At 45.3% G+C, this 18,486-nt stretch overlaps 1 protein-coding gene across 1 annotated transcript in view; it reads left to right on the top strand.

Annotated features, from left to right (window-relative positions):
• The window catches only part of cmip (c-Maf inducing protein), a 51,931-nt gene that overhangs the window by 25,846 nt on the left and 7,599 nt on the right, over nucleotides 1–18,486 (top strand). Inside the window, exons 3-15 of the mRNA XM_056416624.1 lie at nucleotides 5,938–5,988; nucleotides 6,478–6,639; nucleotides 7,421–7,462; nucleotides 8,076–8,138; nucleotides 8,253–8,333; nucleotides 10,272–10,375; nucleotides 10,645–10,749; nucleotides 12,896–13,360; nucleotides 13,855–13,920; nucleotides 17,431–17,457; nucleotides 17,575–17,623; nucleotides 17,728–17,835; nucleotides 17,921–18,037. Of these exons, the coding sequence (XP_056272599.1) occupies nucleotides 5,938–5,988; nucleotides 6,478–6,639; nucleotides 7,421–7,462; nucleotides 8,076–8,138; nucleotides 8,253–8,333; nucleotides 10,272–10,375; nucleotides 10,645–10,749; nucleotides 12,896–13,360; nucleotides 13,855–13,920; nucleotides 17,431–17,457; nucleotides 17,575–17,623; nucleotides 17,728–17,835; nucleotides 17,921–18,037 (1,440 nt within the window). The remainder of the gene's footprint in view (nucleotides 1–5,937; nucleotides 5,989–6,477; nucleotides 6,640–7,420; nucleotides 7,463–8,075; nucleotides 8,139–8,252; nucleotides 8,334–10,271; nucleotides 10,376–10,644; nucleotides 10,750–12,895; nucleotides 13,361–13,854; nucleotides 13,921–17,430; nucleotides 17,458–17,574; nucleotides 17,624–17,727; nucleotides 17,836–17,920; nucleotides 18,038–18,486) is intronic.

Genomic DNA, 18,486 nt, shown 5'->3' with positions numbered 1-18,486 from the left:
GCCAACCGGAATGTCGACAGCCGACCTCCACCAAGCTTCAAGATGAATGCGTTTGTCAGTGTTGCTGAGTTCTTCTTTTATCTATTCGATACTTCGTGTTTTTAATTCTGCATTAACGGTTCAGCTGTGTTGAATAAGAATGGGTTTTGTACAAAATGTGTTTCATACCATAACTATATACCAGCGAAGGCATTGTTCAATGTTGGTGTCCGACCAGGTCCGTGTTGCACTTTTTCAGCACGCGAGATACTTATAAAATGACCAGGTCAAAATGATCTACCTACGGGGGGGCAAGTGACTTTTGTTTTTGCTCGGTCCCAATGCGCCGAGAAGTGTTAACGCGACACGTAGAGACAGAATGACATGCTGCTGTGTAGAGACGATCAACAACAGACGGCTGTTTAGTTTAATAAAAGAACAAAGACGTTCTATAGAGAAAATTACAGGGGGGTGGGCCAATTTTTTTTTATGTCATGCGATCTACCAATATGCAGTGAAGATGTGTAGCCCCAGTTAGCAGTTAGCTGGTATTCACGTGCAAACTTATTCAGTTCAGTTTATTTGTATAGCCCATTTTCACAAATTACAAATTACAATCTGTACACATAGACATCCTGACCTTTGACCCCACATCGGATCAGGAACAACTCCCAAATAACCCTTCACGGGGAGAAAAGGAAAGAAACCTTCAGGAGAGCAACAGAGGAGGATCCCTCTCCAGAATGGACAGATGAATAGATGTCATGTGACCAGAAGGATTCATTATACACAAATTAAAACACAGTAACAACACAATCAATGAATATGACAGAGTGTACAGGGTTTTTCCTGGGTCAGAATGGGTCTTCGGTGCTCCTAAAAAAATGTTTGCGCGCTGTGCGCGCACGGTCTATATTACCATGTAACCGTAATTAGCAGACATCTATGTATTTCTTTTTTTCACAGAAATAATGGAGGTAATGCTTGAGGAAATCATTTTGCTTCCACTTTAGATTAAAATAGATAGGCTAATAGATTGACAATTAGAGATGCACCGATCAGGTTTTTTGCTGCCGATCACGATCACTGAAATCAGTATCTGCCGATCCGATAATACCGATCACCGATCACGGTGTCGATTGAAGCATTCTATTTATTGTGTAGCATTATTGCCTAGGACTGAGGAAATACATATATAAAGCAACTCAAACATTAAAGAAATTACCAATTTCTTTAAACATTTAGGACTTTTACTTTGAAAAATGTCCTAATTGATACATAAAAAATCATTGATTGCCAGTGATGGGGAAAAACGGATGTTGTTTCACGTGGTTCTTTCCGCTAACTTTGCAAAACCGGATGTTGTCACATAAATCCTAACGTTAACTTTATCAAAACCCTCGCGCGCTCCTGATCGAATGCGTTTACCGTCAACATCAGTCTGTAGGGGCTCAGACATGTGAGTGTCGGCTGAATTGACCCAGTGATTCAACTCGGGGGACAGGGACGCCGCTCGGTGCGTGAGGATCCCCTCTTGGACCTCTGACCTCTGCGGCCCTCGCCGGGCGCATCGTCTCCGTTGCGATGCGCGGCGATTGAAACGTCTGATAGTTTTTCTCGCAGATGTTACGTCATCTGATCGGGCGTTTTGAGAACGCCGATCAAAACCGATAATGGGAATATTGGCCGATATGGATCGGCGCCGATCAGATCGGTGCATCCCTATATAGTCCAGGTGTATTCGTGCATGTCGGGCTGTTGAGTGATCAGCAGCTGGCCGCTCTGTCCATTCGCGCACCTCACAGTTGCGTATTGATCAGACAAGAAGACGCGCTTATCAACTCGATTACTATTGATCAAAACAGAACGAGGGTTCGGCTGTAGCCTACTTGAAACATACTCTTGAGAACATATTCGCTGACATGCACGTGATGAACACAGTTGTTTTGGGTTTTTTTTTTCCATCGCAGACTTTTTTTGCCTTAGGCGCTCGGGATTTATCATAGGCGTTCGGGAAAACGGCTTAGGCGCGCGCCCAAATTTTCTCTATGCAGGAAAAACCCTGATGTCATGTGTACAGAACGAATCATTATACACAAATTAAAACACAGTAACAACACAATCAATGAATATGACAGAGTGTATGAATAGTTGGTAGTCGGCATATTCCACGATCCAGACCTCCACGATCCATCAGGCAGATGGAGGAGTGGGTGGAGTCTCAGCAGGGCCATGGCATAGTTGGTAGTAGTCATATTCCACGATCCAGACGTCGATGATCCATCAGGCAGAAAACTTATGGTTACTAATGGATGGAATGGTTGTGTTTGTGTAAAGGACCTGGAAACGGAACGTGAACTTGGCTCATCAAACTCTTTGTATCTGTTCTCATGTTTCACTAAAAAACTTCTGGATAAACAAATTGAATATCTGGGACCAGAGTGAAGCTCTGTGTGGCGAGTGTTTGCCCAGTGCCCTGTGACGAAGGATTAGAGTTGAGATGTTAAAGCTGTGGTCGTAGCAGGAACTCTAGCCCTGGGGAACGGGCATATTTATGGTAGGCTCCAGAGCGCTAGCGTCAGCACTAAAGAAAGGTGCGTCTCCGCATATTCTCAATCTGATGGTTTGAGTTCTCTAAACCCATCACTATTCGTGGCTGTATAGTTTTGGACCCCAGAACCCGTCCCGGACACCTTCTAACGTGAAATAAGTTCCTTACTGCTGCTGGTTGTACGATCATTTGTGAACATGATCCTGCTGAACAAAACACGTTAGAATCATAAACGTCTGTTTGCCACAGAGATTATCTTTCTGTAATCATCCAGGATACAAAGGAAAAACCCCATTTGGTTGTGTCGAGGATTTGTAGCCAACAGGAAATTAGCTAACTGTAGCTAACGTCCTGTTAGCTACAACACCTAGAACCCTTCAGCGCCTTATTGGAGACATAAAGAGTGCTGAACTGTCCTCAGTTCCTGGGGGGGGATGGATCCCCACATTAACCAGAGCCCTTAAGTGAGCACATTCGTTACTGTTACCCATTAGCCCAATTACCTCTGATACGCCACCCAGCCCTTTGTTGGTGGTGGGGGTCAACAGTGTATACCCACCTCATCAGTTGTGTTTGCTTATGCCTGCTGCCAGCTGTTTGGGCCGCTGCCAGACCCATTCAGTGTGTGATTTTGGCCGCTTTGCCTCCTCCAGCCGAGATCGGCCTGGGTTCCAGAGAGTGCTGGAAAAAACCTGGAAAAGCTGCCGGGTTTGTTCAGTTATTGGAAGAACATGGAACATTTTACGCAATATTTCGAGATCATGGAAAAACCACAGAGTAAGATAGTGAGTATCTACTGCAGTTTATTGGCTCGGCGGCGGCGTTTCCTTTGCTGTATACATTTTATGCATTCATGCAGTACAAATTAATCTGATATAATTCATTTTGGTTCATGAATCAGCAGCTTTGTACTATGATGGGTTATTGATGTCCCTTGTTTTTCACTGAGGTGGGTGACGAAAGAGACTCCATAGGTCTCCAATAAAGCTCTAAAGGGATCCGGGTTTTGTAGCTAACGGGACTTTAGCCTGTTGCCTCGACAAATGGGATTTTTCCATTTAGATTCTGATTACAGAAAGATAATCTCTGTCAAACAGACGTTTATGATTCTGACGCGCTTTGTTCAGCAATATCAAGTTAACAAATAAACACCACTTCTATACATGATTGAATCGTACAGCAGCAGTAAGGAGCTAACGTAAGGCTCTATAAACAGCAAACAAGAATGGTAAATGGTCAATAGACCTGTACTTGTATTTCTCTTTTCGGTTCTTCCGACCACTTTAAGCACTTTAAAACTCTATGATATCATTCACACACTGATGGGAGGGGCTAAGGTTCCACCTGCACATCAGGAATAACTAACATTCATACACTGTAGACACAGCTACAGGAGACACTTTGGGGTTAAGTGCCTTGCCCAAGGACACATCCACATGGCCTAGTGGAGCCAGGGATCGAACTGGCGATCCTCTGATTGAAGGACGACCTGCTGACCACTGAGTCACGGACATGGAAGTCATTCCGATGGATCTGGACATCATTTTACTCCATTAATAATATGGTGAGGTCCTGGGAGAGGAATGTCGTATGTGTACAGATTATAAAGCCCTCTGAAGCAAATTAGTAATTTGTGATTTTGGGCTATACAAAATAAACTGAATTGAATAAGAGTTACAGTTGAACTCCTTCACAGTGGCACACTTATTTTCTCTGCTATCTCATTGAAAACAGTCTATACCATGTTCAGTTTCTCCCTCTGAATACAAACCGCACCTCGGCTTGTCTGACCTCAGTGTTACCACACTTTGTGTTGCCGGCGCGATCAATTATTTTACAGTTAACAAACATTGGGACAGGTGGTAAAAATAAAAAAAAGCAAACATGCTGGAAGCAGACGGGAAGAGTGGCAGCATCGTTTGTGGTCCTGGGGCCTCGCTCAGTTATCATTGTGCTCTCTCTGTGTTTTCAGAGAAGGTCATTCTGAAAAGAAGTCGATTAATAATTTCAACCATTTTATTTATCTTGCCGTTACTCCTCTGTGTAACGTCTCTCGGTTTAGCAGTAACAGCCTCCAATAAAACGCACACAGCTGACAGTCTGTCGGAGACGGTACGCAGCGTGCCATGAGAAGGGATTCGGTGGGAAAATGTTGATCCTGTGTCTAAAGCCCGGGACCAGGTCTACCTGGGGACCTCTAGTCACCTCCAGTCTGTGATGGGAATTCCGTATGAATATATCTGTCAAAATCCCGCCGAAAATTACCAACAGTATGTCCGAGAGGTCGCGTGATGATATTAGAGTCCTGTGCAAATTCAATTAAATGCAGTTTATTTTATACAGCCCAATATAACAAATCAGCAGAGCCATTGCAGGAGGCCGGCCCACCAGGCAGGAGGCTACACAGCCAGGTCCAATGGACCCTATGAGACGTGAAGTCACAAAGACTCCGGGGAGGAAGCAGAGTTAGTCATGTGTGATGGAGAGATGTAAATTCATCCATAAGGAGGGAGAGAAGAGGAGAGAGGTGCCTAAACGTCCCCCAGCAGCCTATCAGCCTATAGAAGCATCTCTAGGGGCTGGACCAGGGCTCCTTGGTTGCACTTTCTTCTTCTGTGTTCCCTCAAAGGGCCAAAAAACAGCATGTTCTCATTGGGCTTCTCCCCACATCTCCTGCCAACTGTTAGAAGAGTTGTGATTATCTGACATCAGTCTTTTGTTTCATCTCTCCACCCCAACCCTCCAGAGAGAAATATCTGACTCTCTAGCTGCTTTAATGCTCCACTGCGGTAATTCTTCATTTATGCATCACCATGTGCAACCACTTTACACATTACACATTGACCCATTGCGAATATGAAATATTGGTCAAGTGCAGCTTTAATGTTCAGAATGTCTCCCGTCAAAGTCCAACCTCGCCTTTTGTTGAATTAGTTTTTTTTCTTCTCTCGCAGGGCAGTGCAAGGCCTCCCTTTTGTGCTTTGCGTCCACTAACTGCACACTTTGCTTTATTCGTGACGTACGTTAAACATTCACAGCACATGGTGTTTAAGAGTGAAATGAGTTTGCGACCGACCAATCGTAGTTGGAGGGAGGGCGCCGCTGCATTTGTGTGTCAAAATCCTGCCTCGGTCGTCCTAACAGTCAATGCCAAGAAATCGAGAGGGGACTTCTCTCTTCGAAATGGATTATTTTTGGGATCAAAACCGTCTTCAGACCGAAGACGATTGAAAAGGACAGTCTGCTGATTTCATGTTGACTTGCAATGTTACGGAACGTAAACGTGTAACTTCAGGATGTAGTTGTCTGCGAGCAAATGGCATAAACCCTTCTTATTGGCTGAGATCACATGTAACAAAGTGTTTGTATCTCTCTTTCTCTCTCTCCCTATCTCTCTCTCTCTCCAGGCTGCAAACAGCTACTTAAGGGACCAGTGGTTTCACTCCCTGCAGTGGAAGGTAATGTTACTGTTTGTCTTTATCTATTAATGGATTTGTTTCATCAGCATCCCTAACACACACTGTGAGCTTTATTGTTCCTTATTTTAAAACATACACACACACCTATTGCAGATTTGAGAATGATGAAAAAACCCAGAATAGGTTTGTGTTGCATGAGAATTCTTCTGAGCTCTTTCTGAGGCTCAGTACCAGAGTTGTGCCGAGCTCACTGAGCCAAATAAAGCGACACAAAGCCTGTAGTTCAGAGAGCTCAAGCTCACTCTACTTGTTTGTCTTTCAAGGAAGAATCTAAATCTGTTATATAGACGGCACTGTCCAGGTATTATGAGCGTTTCCTGTTTAGATGGACATGTCCAGAGCACTTGAGAAATGGTCACATGAAACAGAAAAGAAATAAATCTCACTTTTGAAGATATGTTCCGTCACAGAACAACTCTAGCAGCTCCAGAAAGCGATGATGATGTTCCCGATGTATTTTCCGTGCAGAAAAAAATCTACAAGTACCGCAAGGTTCTGAACAACCCGAGTCGCTGGGACGTGGTGCTAAAGGAGATCAGGGCGCTGGTGGACATGGCTCTGACCTCACCGCTGCAGGACGAGTCCATCCACCAGGCTCCTCTGCACATCATCTCCACCCTGCTGGCTGAGGTAGCCGCACGCACAATGCAAATTTAACACAATCTGCCCAGTTGGTTATTTATTCATAATTACTTATTCAATAATTTCCCATTAAACAGTTTTGAACTTCATATTCTTGAATATTTGATATTCATGCTGCTTTCCACTTAGGTCTCTTGGTTATTTTAGTAGTAGCTGTATTCTGGCTAGTTATGTACAATTTCTGGGGGAAGCGGTCATTGGAGATATAGGTTATTTGTTTAGTTATTCACCGGTTATATGTGAAGCGACGGCCAGCTGGCAGTTAGCTTAGCTTAGCTTAGCATAAAGGCTAGCTTCACTCTCAACTTGTCAGAAACTGAAATGTAAAAAACGGATCCTGAAAGAAAAACACACTTTACCCAAATGAACACTGCTCGTGGTTTCCTTGTTTACTTTCCTTTACTATGCTATTCGTTAGACTTCCCTGCTGCCAGTGATAGCTTCAACTTCAACCCCGACTTTTATCTCAATCAGGGCAAAGAAAGCAAAACAGGCCAAAATATAGAAACAACTCCTAAAGAATCCTCCATGACTGTTAACAATCTGCTTTATAACAATGTGGCCAGTAGCTAACTAGTAGCACTGCTACGAAAGAAGTATTTGAAGTACTCTGTTCCGATAAAAGCTTTGTATTCAAAGAAACCTTTTAGAGACAGAGTTGGCAGCGTAAAACCTGAACCAAATGTAAATAAAGAAAGATAAAATTCTACTTTTTTATATTCCTGTGAGGGCATTTGACGACGGTCCTTTTTCTTGGTCTTCCCCACAGAATGCTAATCTCAGCACCCAGGACCATGAGAACATCATTGTGGTGAGTTTCCACTATAAATAGATTTTTGATGCCAGTCTGAAGTTAATAATTAACACGCTTTTGAGTCCTGCTGGTTTGATCTTTGAACTGAAGCAAATATCTTCATGCATTTTGCTATCGTGGTGCTATCATGACGCTATCGTGGCGCTATCGTGACGCTATCGTGGAGCTATCGTGGCGATATCGTGCTGCTATCGTGACGCTATCATAGCGCTATCGTGTCGAATCGTGGTGCTATCGTGGAGAATCGTGGTGCTATCGTGGAGAATCATTGTGCTATCGTGGCGCTATCGTGCTGCTATCGTGACGCTATCATAGCGCTATCGTGTCGAATCGTGGTGCTATCGTGGAGAATCATTGTGCTATCGTGGAGAATCATTTTGCTATTATGTCAGTATCATGGCGTTATCGTGGCGTTATCGTGGGGAATCATGGTCGTATATGGGCAGAAAAGAATAGTTTGATACTGAGAGCGGTTCTGGTGTTTGCGTAGTCTCCTTTATCTTACAAATGTCCTGCAACTGACAGCTCAGATCTACACTGTTGGCTCTCAGCCAGGATAAATAAGAGAGATAGGATATAGAACTAATCATCTGTCTCTGTGTGTGTTCAGGCCATTGCTCCTCTTCTAGAAAACAACCACCCACCACCTGACCTGTGTGAGTTCTTCTGTAAGGTAAGCCCATGTGTCAATGTAGAGCAACGCTAAACATTTACTTTCTGTATAAAGAGAAAAGGTTTTAATCGTTTCAAAGTGCTTCCCGTTGATGGTCATGGCTGTGTGTTGCAGCACTGTCGGGAGCGGCCGCGGTCCATGGTGGTGATCGAAGTGTTCACTCCTGTGGTCCAGAGAATCCTCAAACACAACATGGTGAGAGCGGCTCTGTCCGGAGTCATACAACTAGGAATCAGTTACTATGTATTAAGGATGCACCGATCTGATCGGCGCCGATATTCCCATTATCGGTTTTGATCGGCGTTCTCAAAACGGCCGATCAGATGACGTAACATCTGCGAGAACTATCAGACGTTTCAATCGCCGCGCACAACGGAGACGATGCGGCGAGGGCCGCAGAGTGAGAGGTCCACGAGGGGATCCTCACCACCGAGCGGTGTCCCCGTCCCCCGAGTTGAATCTCTGGGTCAACTCAGCCGACTCTCACATGTCTGAGCCCCTAGAGCAGGCCTATTCAACTAGCGGCCCGCAAGACTGCCTGCAAATCAGTATAGCTTGGTAAGAAAAAATAAAACTGACGGACACGCCTCTTTTATACATTGAGACATCTAACCCAGAGCCATTGAGTTTCACTGTTGCCTCAACCAAACCTGTATGGTTACATCTTTATGTTACGCACCCGTGTTGGTTGCCGGTGTTACACCCCTACTGGTTTTCAAACCTACTGGTTTCCCTACGAGTGCGTGCGTTGTGTTCTCTTAACATCTGCAGCGGGGCTCTGTCTCGCGCACCAGATTCGTCACACATTCACAAACATATTGCTGGAGATCTTTAAGCCACCGTTCATATCCATTTCGGCGATTACGATTGTATAAGTGAGCAGTGCATCACAGCCACGGATGAAGAAATACATTTTCGAAAAAAATAAAATAAAAAGATCGCCTGACCTGGTTTCGATCCCTTTCACGCAAAAGGAGTCTGCACTCAAAGACATGCAGTCTGTGCACTGCGCCACCAGATATTAGTTTCAGCTCAAGTAATTTATATATTGATGCATTAAGTCACATTTCTTATGTTTTCATGGGAACAGTTTGGTTGAAGGGATCTGAAACAACTGGTTACCTTGAGCAGATATTTACACTTTGAAACATGTTTATAGTGATGCTTGTTCGCAACACTTTTGCCACACAATACAGACGCATTTTCGTGTGTGACTGTTTACCTGTGGAAATATACATTACTGTTTTTCATTTTTAGCCATTATGTTATCAATATTCTGTGCGGCCCTCACACCCCCCGTGATTTTCTTATTCGGCCCACTTGCTACTGAAGTTGAATAGCCCTGCCCTAGAGACTGATGCTGACGGTAAACGCATTCCATCGGGAGCGAGCGAGGGTTTTGATAAAGTTAGCGGAAGGATTTAAGTGACAACATCCGGTTGTGCAAAGTTAGCGAAAAGAACCACGTGAAACAACATCCGTTTATCAAAATAAGATGTCGACAAATCATACACGAACATATAAAAGTAAATATTGAACTGATTTTGTATCATTATAGATTTTTTTTCTGAGATTTAGCTTAAATTATGCTACATTAAAACATGTTTACTGTACCAAGGAAGAGTTTTTAAAAATAAGTCAGACTTTTGTATGTTAAAAAAAGTCCTGTAAATAGATTTCCCCAAGAGTTCCAGGAAATGAATGATGCAGATGTGTTCAATACATATCTGAAATCCCCGACAATAGCAATCAAACTATTTTAATGTATCAATTAGGACATTTTTCAAAGTAAAAGTCCTAAATGTTTAAAGAAATCGGTAATTTCTTTAATGTTTGAGTTGCTTTATATATGTATTTCCTCATAGTCCTAGGCAATAATGCTACACAATAAATAGAATGCTTCAATCGACACCGTGATCGGTGATCGGTATTCTCGGATCGGCAGATACTGATTTCGGTGATCGGCACCAAAAACCTGATCGTGCATCTCTACTATGTATCCAGTTTATTGCACGAAATTCCATGTTTTGTAGAACAAGAAATGCCTTCAGTTTGTCTGCTAGATCAGATCTAAAACCTTTAAAGTCCGTAATCCTACAGTTGTGTGTTCTCTTTTGGGGGTTCTCTTGGCAGGATTTTGGAAAGTGCCCTCGACTTCGTCTCTTCACTCAGGAGTACATCCTGGCTCTCAACGAGCTGAATGCTGGGATGGAGGTCGTCAAGAAGTTTGTCCACAGGTGAGACACCTTCCCGCACAACAGCACGCCTCCGGTCGAGATTGTCAACACGCCGCCGGGTCACATGTAGCCGTATACGTCAATGACTCGTGGTACATCACATATTTATCTCAAAACTGTGTTCTTCTCCGGGATGAAAGCCTCCTAACAACACATAGACTCTCCATTACTCATACTTAAAAGCAGCATGAGGCGATGAGTGTGACTGAGGCTGAACTTCAGCAGACAGTCGCCATGGTATCTAACCTGCACACCCGTGTGTGTTGCAGCATGCACGGGCCGACGGGGCAGTGCCCTCACCCACGCGTCCTGCCAAACCTGGTGGCAGTGTGTCTCGCCGCCATTTACTCCTGTTACGAGGAGTTCATCAACAGGTCAGTCAGCACACACACACACACACACACACACACACACACACACACACACACATGCACACACATACTTTTTCTAGAACATGGAGTTTGTAAACTTGCCTCGCCTCCTTCATTTACCTTTCCACTCATGTCTCGACATCTTGTTTATCTGACCGCTGCAGTTTGAGCAGCTCAGATGTGTCGGGCCTGAAGGCCACACGGAAGGCTAGAGGAGCTACCGCTCCCCTGGGGCTTCACACTGCCTCACGGCGTGTGTACAAAATGGCTACCTGAGTCAATGTGTGCTCTTTCCTGACAGTGAGTGACACGAGTGAACGCTGTGTTTATGTTGTCCTAATGCTAGAGAAGGCTCACTCTGTCGTGGTGTTGATGTGCTTTGTATAACGCCTCACTTACACGTGAGCTGTAGGGGACAGAAGCATATTGACTTACTGACCTTATGTGAGTGAGATGGATGTATATTCTTTATTAAACCTCTGTCAATAGTCATTAGATAACGTAAGAGCAACCTGCACACCTGATTGAGGTCTGTGATGATAACCAAGATCGTTCCCCGCAACCGAATGGTATCGTTGTTGGCGTTATTGGGTCGGTAACTTCAAAGAACCGCCATTGATACTTTTTGCTAATTGGAGATGGCTGTGGCCAGCTAACGGTGTTTGGTTAATGGAGGTTGACGCTCTTACTTTTTTTCCATTGATACTTTTTGCTAACTGAAGGTAGCTGTGGCCAGCTAACGGAGATTTGGTGGATAGAGGTTGACTCTCTCACTTTATACTTGAAAGTGAGCGTTTTCTTTTCCCGGGCGACCGTAGCCGGTGGCAGAGAAAGTGGCGCTGATGGGTAACCGATGTGTCAATGTTCTATAGAGAGGAGACAGTTCTGGCCTTTCCCATGAATTACACATCTGGAGTTTTATCCATTTTAAAAGATGGTTTTGTCAAAGATGTGTTGTCGTCTCATTTAGTGTGTGAAACTCGCACAAGTTGGAAAGCAACCTAACCTGTTAGCTAGCTAGGTAGGCTAAGCAGCTAGCCTTGCAAAAAAGATCTTTTAAAGTGACAAACTTTGTTACTGTTCAACAACTTTATTAACGTTCACAGACATAACTCGGCTACCTAGCGAGCTAGCTAGCTAGGTATGTCCGTGAACGTTATTTTCACAGATGTGTTCGAGAGCGAGCCAGACCCGTTTGTTAGTGTGAATGCATCCTGGCACCTTCAGAGAGAAACGGCACTGGTGTTACTTTTGTTCAACAGTTTTACACCGAAATGCAACTTTTTGTACTTGCAGAAATGATCTTTTAAAGTGAGAAACATCTTAATAATGCAGGAGGGGAGCTTATGATTTATGATGACCGGACACTGCTTTCCATAGAGGACACACTTACACATTACTGCATGTAGCTGCTGTGAGAAAGAAGCTCAGCCACCATTGTCCACAGAACCTGTTTGTTCAGCTGTTGTGGTCAAAGGGTCATTCTTTTGTCATTGATTGGACAAACACGCGATTGTTAATTTCCCACATCTTGCCCGACTAATAATGAGGAAACTGTACAAACGGTAATCTGCAGATGTTACCGGTAGAGCAGATCAGATACCGCCCCGTCATTAGACCACGTTGTGCCATTTATAGCCTCAGCTAATTACTAACTAAGTCCCAACGTGGTTTTTTTCTTCTTTTTTTGATGGAACAATAATTCCAGAGTGCCATACAAGGTCCAACATGTTTACATAAGCCATGGTACATGAGAGAAACCGGAGATACAAAACCACTCTGCATCCCCAAGTCACAGCGTGTTTTGCTTTGGTTCCAGGGATTATATTTAAATGCTGGTGTTTCTTTGGTGTCCCTCAGGGGCTTTGTGTTGACTGGATATGTGCAGGTTTAGACTAACCTGACTCATTAGCGTCATCTCACCACAGAGAGGATCCTTCTTATTTTCTGAGCCGTAAGCACACAAAGGAACCCCTCTCTCTGGTGACCTCGTCTCCTGGATGCTTGATGGCACTTCTTCTGTCATTGCACTTCTCTTGCTCATACTTCCATTGACATTGACTGCTGTGCTGTACACTCCTGCATTGAGCATAGGATTTGTATCGTAGACCAATCACCTTTCCCCTTATTTCCTCCCCACCCTCTGCAGTCGGGACAACTCCCCCAGTCTGAAGGAGATCAGAAACGGCTGCCAGCAGCAGAACGAACGGAAACCCCCGATGCCGCTCCGTCTGCTGCGCCCCGGGCCTCCGACGCCGCCACCACCCGCCGCCACCCTCCTGCCTCTCTCCGCCATCCCCGGCCCCGCTCAGCCACCTCCGTCGCCCCCCTCACACTCCGCCCCGTCCAATCCCTTCTCCCCGACGCCCGCCTTGCTGCCCCTCTCCCCTCCGCCCGCCTCCGTCGTCAACTCCAGCGAGATCCTGGTGGAGCTGGAGCGGAACAACAACTCGGCCAACGCCAGGCGGAAGGGCAGGCCGCCGTCGGGGGGCAACAGCGAGCCCAACCTCATCGACTGCCTGCTGGTCAGCCCGGCCGTCAACACGCTGTCCATCCAGCTGCCAGCGCAGGCTGACCGGGTGCTGGGCTGCTTCGCTCTCATCCTCAAGATGCTGTGAGTTCACAGGTCACACTGGGGTCAGATCAGAAGAGCAGCAGCTTAAAGTCTAGGATGAAGAGATGAATATGCAGATGTCAGAGTATTAGTTTCACGGTTCTAAGGTGATGGTCTGTCACCAAGTCACAACTACCTCACAAATACTTTGGTGATTTATTCTATTCAAGACGGCAAAACTACTATTTTTATGTTGCTTTGCCGTACACATTGTTCTGGTTTGTTTTTTCCCCGCCCCCCTGTGAAAATGAAAGGTGAAAGGGTGTGGTTGTGTGTGTGTGTGTGTGTGTGTGTGGCAACTCAACTCCCAGTAATGTGACGCCGCTCCACGCCGTGGGCCTGCGTCATCTCGCCGTTGCTCGTGTTTCAACTGCTCCTTCATCTCCCGTGTTCTCCGGGCTGCACCCTCCTCCTCCTCCTCTTTACGCTGACTCACTCGTTCTCTCTTTTCCTTCCTTTTTTTCTTCTTCACAACCGGACGTCTCTCTTGTCAGGTCGGACTATGATGACTGGAGGCCTGCTCTCGCCAGCCTGCTGCAGCCCATCCCCTTCCCAAAAGAGTGAGTCCACACACACAGACACACAGAGACACACACAGACACACACACAGACATAGACATAAACACACGCGTGCACACACACAGACAGACACATACACACACACACACACACACAGACATACACACAGAGACACAAACACAGACACACACACTCAGACATACACAGACATAGACATACACACACGCGTGCACGCACGCACACACACACACACACGCTTGAGAAATATCAAGAAACTATACTTTAGTCAAAGTAATAATACCCCAGTTTGATGATAGAAGAAGTAAATGTCCAAACCTGAAAGTTCAAAGTTCTTCTTTTGAAAATGTGTGTATATAGTTGTTATTATTATGCAGCTGGATGTCTTTTAGGAGTTATATTATTATATGTTACGTTGTTAGCGAGATAATTTTGAGGATGAGATTACACAAGCGAGGCTTTTCGGTTCCACGAAGCAAGTCTGGAAAAATCACCATAGCAACAAATCAAATTTTGTTTTAACCTGCTCTAGTGCAGGCTCATTCAGTCTAGCTGGATAATCTGGCCACGCCCCCTAAAGGAAATGGAGCTCACTTCCTCATTGATGAAGCGGCGATATTAGTTAGATTAGAGTTTTATAGGGAGAGCTTTCTTATCACGTCAGGATGACTTCCTGGAGAGCGCTCTCCATTCTGCCCACTAGGAATTATTTACAGACGTTCTTGAGTCACATTGAACACCACACGGGCGCCATTGACTGCCAGATGTATGAAGAGCAGTGTGGTACATTGTGGTACATTGTGGTACAGTGTGGTACAGTGTGGTACAGTGTTGTACATTGTGGTACATTGTGGTACATTGTGGTACATTGTGGTACAGTGTTGTACATTGTGGTACATTGTGGTACAGTGTTGTACATTGTGGTACATTGTGGTACATTGTGGTACAGTGTTGTACATTGTGGTACATTGTGGTACAGTGTTGTACATTGTTGTACAGTGTGGTACATTGTGGTACAGTGTTGTACATTGTGGTACATTGTGGTACAGTGTGGTACATTGTGGTACAGTGTTGTACATTGTTGTACATTGTGGTACAGTGTTGTACAGTGTGGTACATTGTGGTACATTGTGGTACATTGTGGTACATTGTGGTACATTGTGGTACATTGTGGTACAGTGTTGTACATTGTGGTACATTGTGGTACAGTGTTGTACATTGTGGTACATTGTGGTACATTGTTGTACAGTGTGGTACATTGTGGTACATTGTGGTACATTGTTGTACATTGTGGTACAGTGTTGTACATTGTGGTACAGTGTGGTACATTGTGGTACAGTGTTGTACAGTGTTGTACATTGTGGTAGTGTTGTACATTGTGGTACATTGTGGTACATTGTGGTACATTGTGGTACAGTGTGGTACATTGTGGTACATTGTGGTACAGTGTTGTACAGTGTGGTACATTGTGGTACATTGTGGTACAGTGTTGTACATTGTGGTACAGTGTTGTACATTGTGGTACATTGTGGTACATTGTGGTACATTGTTGTACATTGTGGTACATTGTGGTACATTGTTGTACATTGTGGTACAGTGTTGTACATTGTGGTACATTGTGGTACATTGTTGTACAGTGTTGTACATTGTGGTACATTGTGGTACAGTGTTGTACAGTGTGGTACATTGTGGTACAGTGTGGTACATTGTGGTACATTGTGGTACAGTGTTGTACAGTGTTGTACATTGTGGTACAGTGTTGTACAGTGTGGTACAGTGTTGTACAGTGTGGTACAGTGTGGTACATTGTGGTACAGTGTTGTACAGTGTCTGCGACACGGAGAACATCCAGAAAGCCGCTATAGGCTGAAAAGTCTGACGCTCCTCATCAGAAACAAGTCGTACTCGTTGCAGTAGTCGTAGTCCTTTTGAAAGCAGTCCATAAACAGCCATAACCATAATCATATACTGTGACCACCGGCCTCCTTCCCTTCTAGGCTCCCTCCTCCCTCCTTGTCCTCTCCTCCCTTACATCACCGTCTCTGAGGGCGTGCACATGTTTATAGGAGGGCCCTGCTGGGGCCTGGCTTCTGACGTGGGTGAGGTACCGCAACACGCCTCTGGGGGGTCGCGAACAGGAGGGGGGCCGCCGGGCTGCCGGGCCGCCTCTCTCGTTTCCTCCCCAGAGAGCCCGCCCTAATTGGCCGTAAGCAGCCCCGGGTTCCTTCTTCGTACGCGGCCGGGCTTCATTAGCCGGCTTAATGGCTGGCGGACGACTTGTTGTTCCTGGAACACCGGGACACACCTGTTGCTCACCTGCGCTACTGTTGCCGCGCCGATGGCTTCGGGCGTCATTAAGGAAAAAGCAACAATACTCCCCAGCACCCTGTAGCCCAGGATATAATGAGTCACATCAGTGCATGAGGCGCACACACACACATGCAGAAACACACACACACACACACACACACACATGCGCATGCAGAAACACACACACACGCATGCAGAAACACACTCCGCACATCTGCAAACTGGTTTTCTCCGAATGTCTTCTTCATGCTCCGAATGTTTCGCAGGTAGCTATCCCTTCCTTGCGGAGGACGAGTTATTTTGGCAGATCTGCTCATTTGATGAAAAGATTAGCGGCCGTTGGCTAGCCTATCTATCTTAGCATCATGACAGGAAAGAAAAACGGGGGGAAAGACAGGAAATGGAAAGCGGGGGAGGGGCTGGTTCAGGCCAAAGGTAACAAAGCCCCCTCTAAAGCTCACTGCTTCGCCATCTTATCTCAGTTTAATCTGTCCGGGAACTTTGGAAACGTTGAAAAAGAATACGTTGTGGTTATCGAAGTGTTTTTACATTTTTATTTTTTATTTGGAGAAGTTATCAGGCAACGGAGTCCAGGAGGTTACCGCTTCCAGTCGAGACTCGGTCTGGCACATGACTGCTGTGCATCGGCGAACCGTAGATGAAGGGTGTTCATGAGGTGCATTAGCCAGGCGAGCCGCTTCCTACCATTTCTAGTCCTTTTGTTGTTGTGCTAAGCTAATTTCACCGGCAGCTTCATAACGACCCCGACGGGCATCAATCATCTCATCTTAACTCTAAATGTTTTAATATTTACATGTATATAATAATAATTTAAAAAAACACCAGGAATTATGTCTTGATGTGGAGCTGAATATGAATATTTATTTCCTTCTTGATCCTGTGGTAGCCCACCAAACCCTTAATGCGAAGGACATTTCGTATAGAGAAGAAAAAAAAAGTATTCCCCGACTGAATTCAGTGCACACGCACCGTGAGCTCCACATCTGACCTGATATGTACCCCGGTATCACCACATCATACCCCCCCCTCCCCCCCCTTCTGGGGATGGTCACAATCTTATCTCTCGTCTCGTGTGCCTCTGAACGCGTTGACCGGATCAATAGAAAGTTACATGTCCGATGTTTTGTTTCCTCGTGTTGCTCGGGGCTCAAAATGTGTCAGCCTCTAACGTCTCTCTTCGTCTTCCTCCCTCTTCTCTCCAGGGCCCTCGCTCACGCCAAATTCACAAAGTGCGTATACCCTCCCGAAACACCAAAACGCTGCACCGTCACACCGATTCCGTACGATTCCGGTTAAGAAAACGACATGACGTGTGTGTGTGTGTCTCGATGCTTCTGCCTGAACAGGGAGCTGAAGTACGTCATCCAGAGGTTTGCAGAGGACCCGAGGCAGGAGGTGAGTGTGTGTGTGTGTGTGTGCACGTTCACTAGCGCTCAGAGAAAGTGTTTTGTGGAGATTGATGGAGGGGATTCACCAACGTGTGGTTTGTTTCTCTACAGGTGCATTCCTGCCTACTCAGCGTGCGGTCGGGGAAAGACGGCTGGTTCCAGCTCTACAGCCCAGGGGGCGTGGCCTGTGATGACGACGGGGAGCTGTTTGCCAGCATGGTGAGTGTCCGGACACACACACAGGGTAAAGAGTCCGGAGGGTACCATCGGTGCGTGGTTGCTCACGTGCAGCGCTCTCCGCCAGGTCCACATCCTCATGGGCTCCTGCTACAAGACCAAGAAGTTCCTGCTCTCGCTGGCTGAAAACAAGCTGGGCCCCTGCATGCTGCTGGCCCTGCGTGGGAACCAGACCATGGTGGAGGTACGGAGCGTTCGCCACCTCCCCGTGCGTATATATATATATATATACTGTATATGTGTATATATATATACATACATATATATATGTATATATATACATGTGTGTGTGTATATATATATTTGTATATCTGTATATATTTATATGTATGTATATATATATATATGTGTGCGTGTGTGTCTCTGTGTGTGTGTGTCTGTGTGTGTGTGTATTACATTTTTGAAGCCGTAGTTGTAACGGTAGAATACAGAACATATTTACACCATCAATCAATCAAACGTTTATTTCAGACTCAAGGTCCAGATGGTACAAAATATTAAAATAGAATAAATACAGACAAAATCACAAGTAAAACACATAGAACTACAAATGCTTTATAAATAGACGGCTGTGCCAGTGTCTCCACAGCTTGGACTGGAGGTAGAACTGAACTTTTATATTTGATAAAACCA

The sequence above is a fragment of the Pseudoliparis swirei genome, chromosome 6, assembly GCF_029220125.1.
Source record: "Pseudoliparis swirei isolate HS2019 ecotype Mariana Trench chromosome 6, NWPU_hadal_v1, whole genome shotgun sequence".
Classification (NCBI taxonomy): Eukaryota; Metazoa; Chordata; class Actinopteri; order Perciformes; family Liparidae; genus Pseudoliparis; species Pseudoliparis swirei.
Note: the sequence above shows the minus strand (reverse complement) of the source record. Positions and strands in the feature narration are given on the sequence as shown.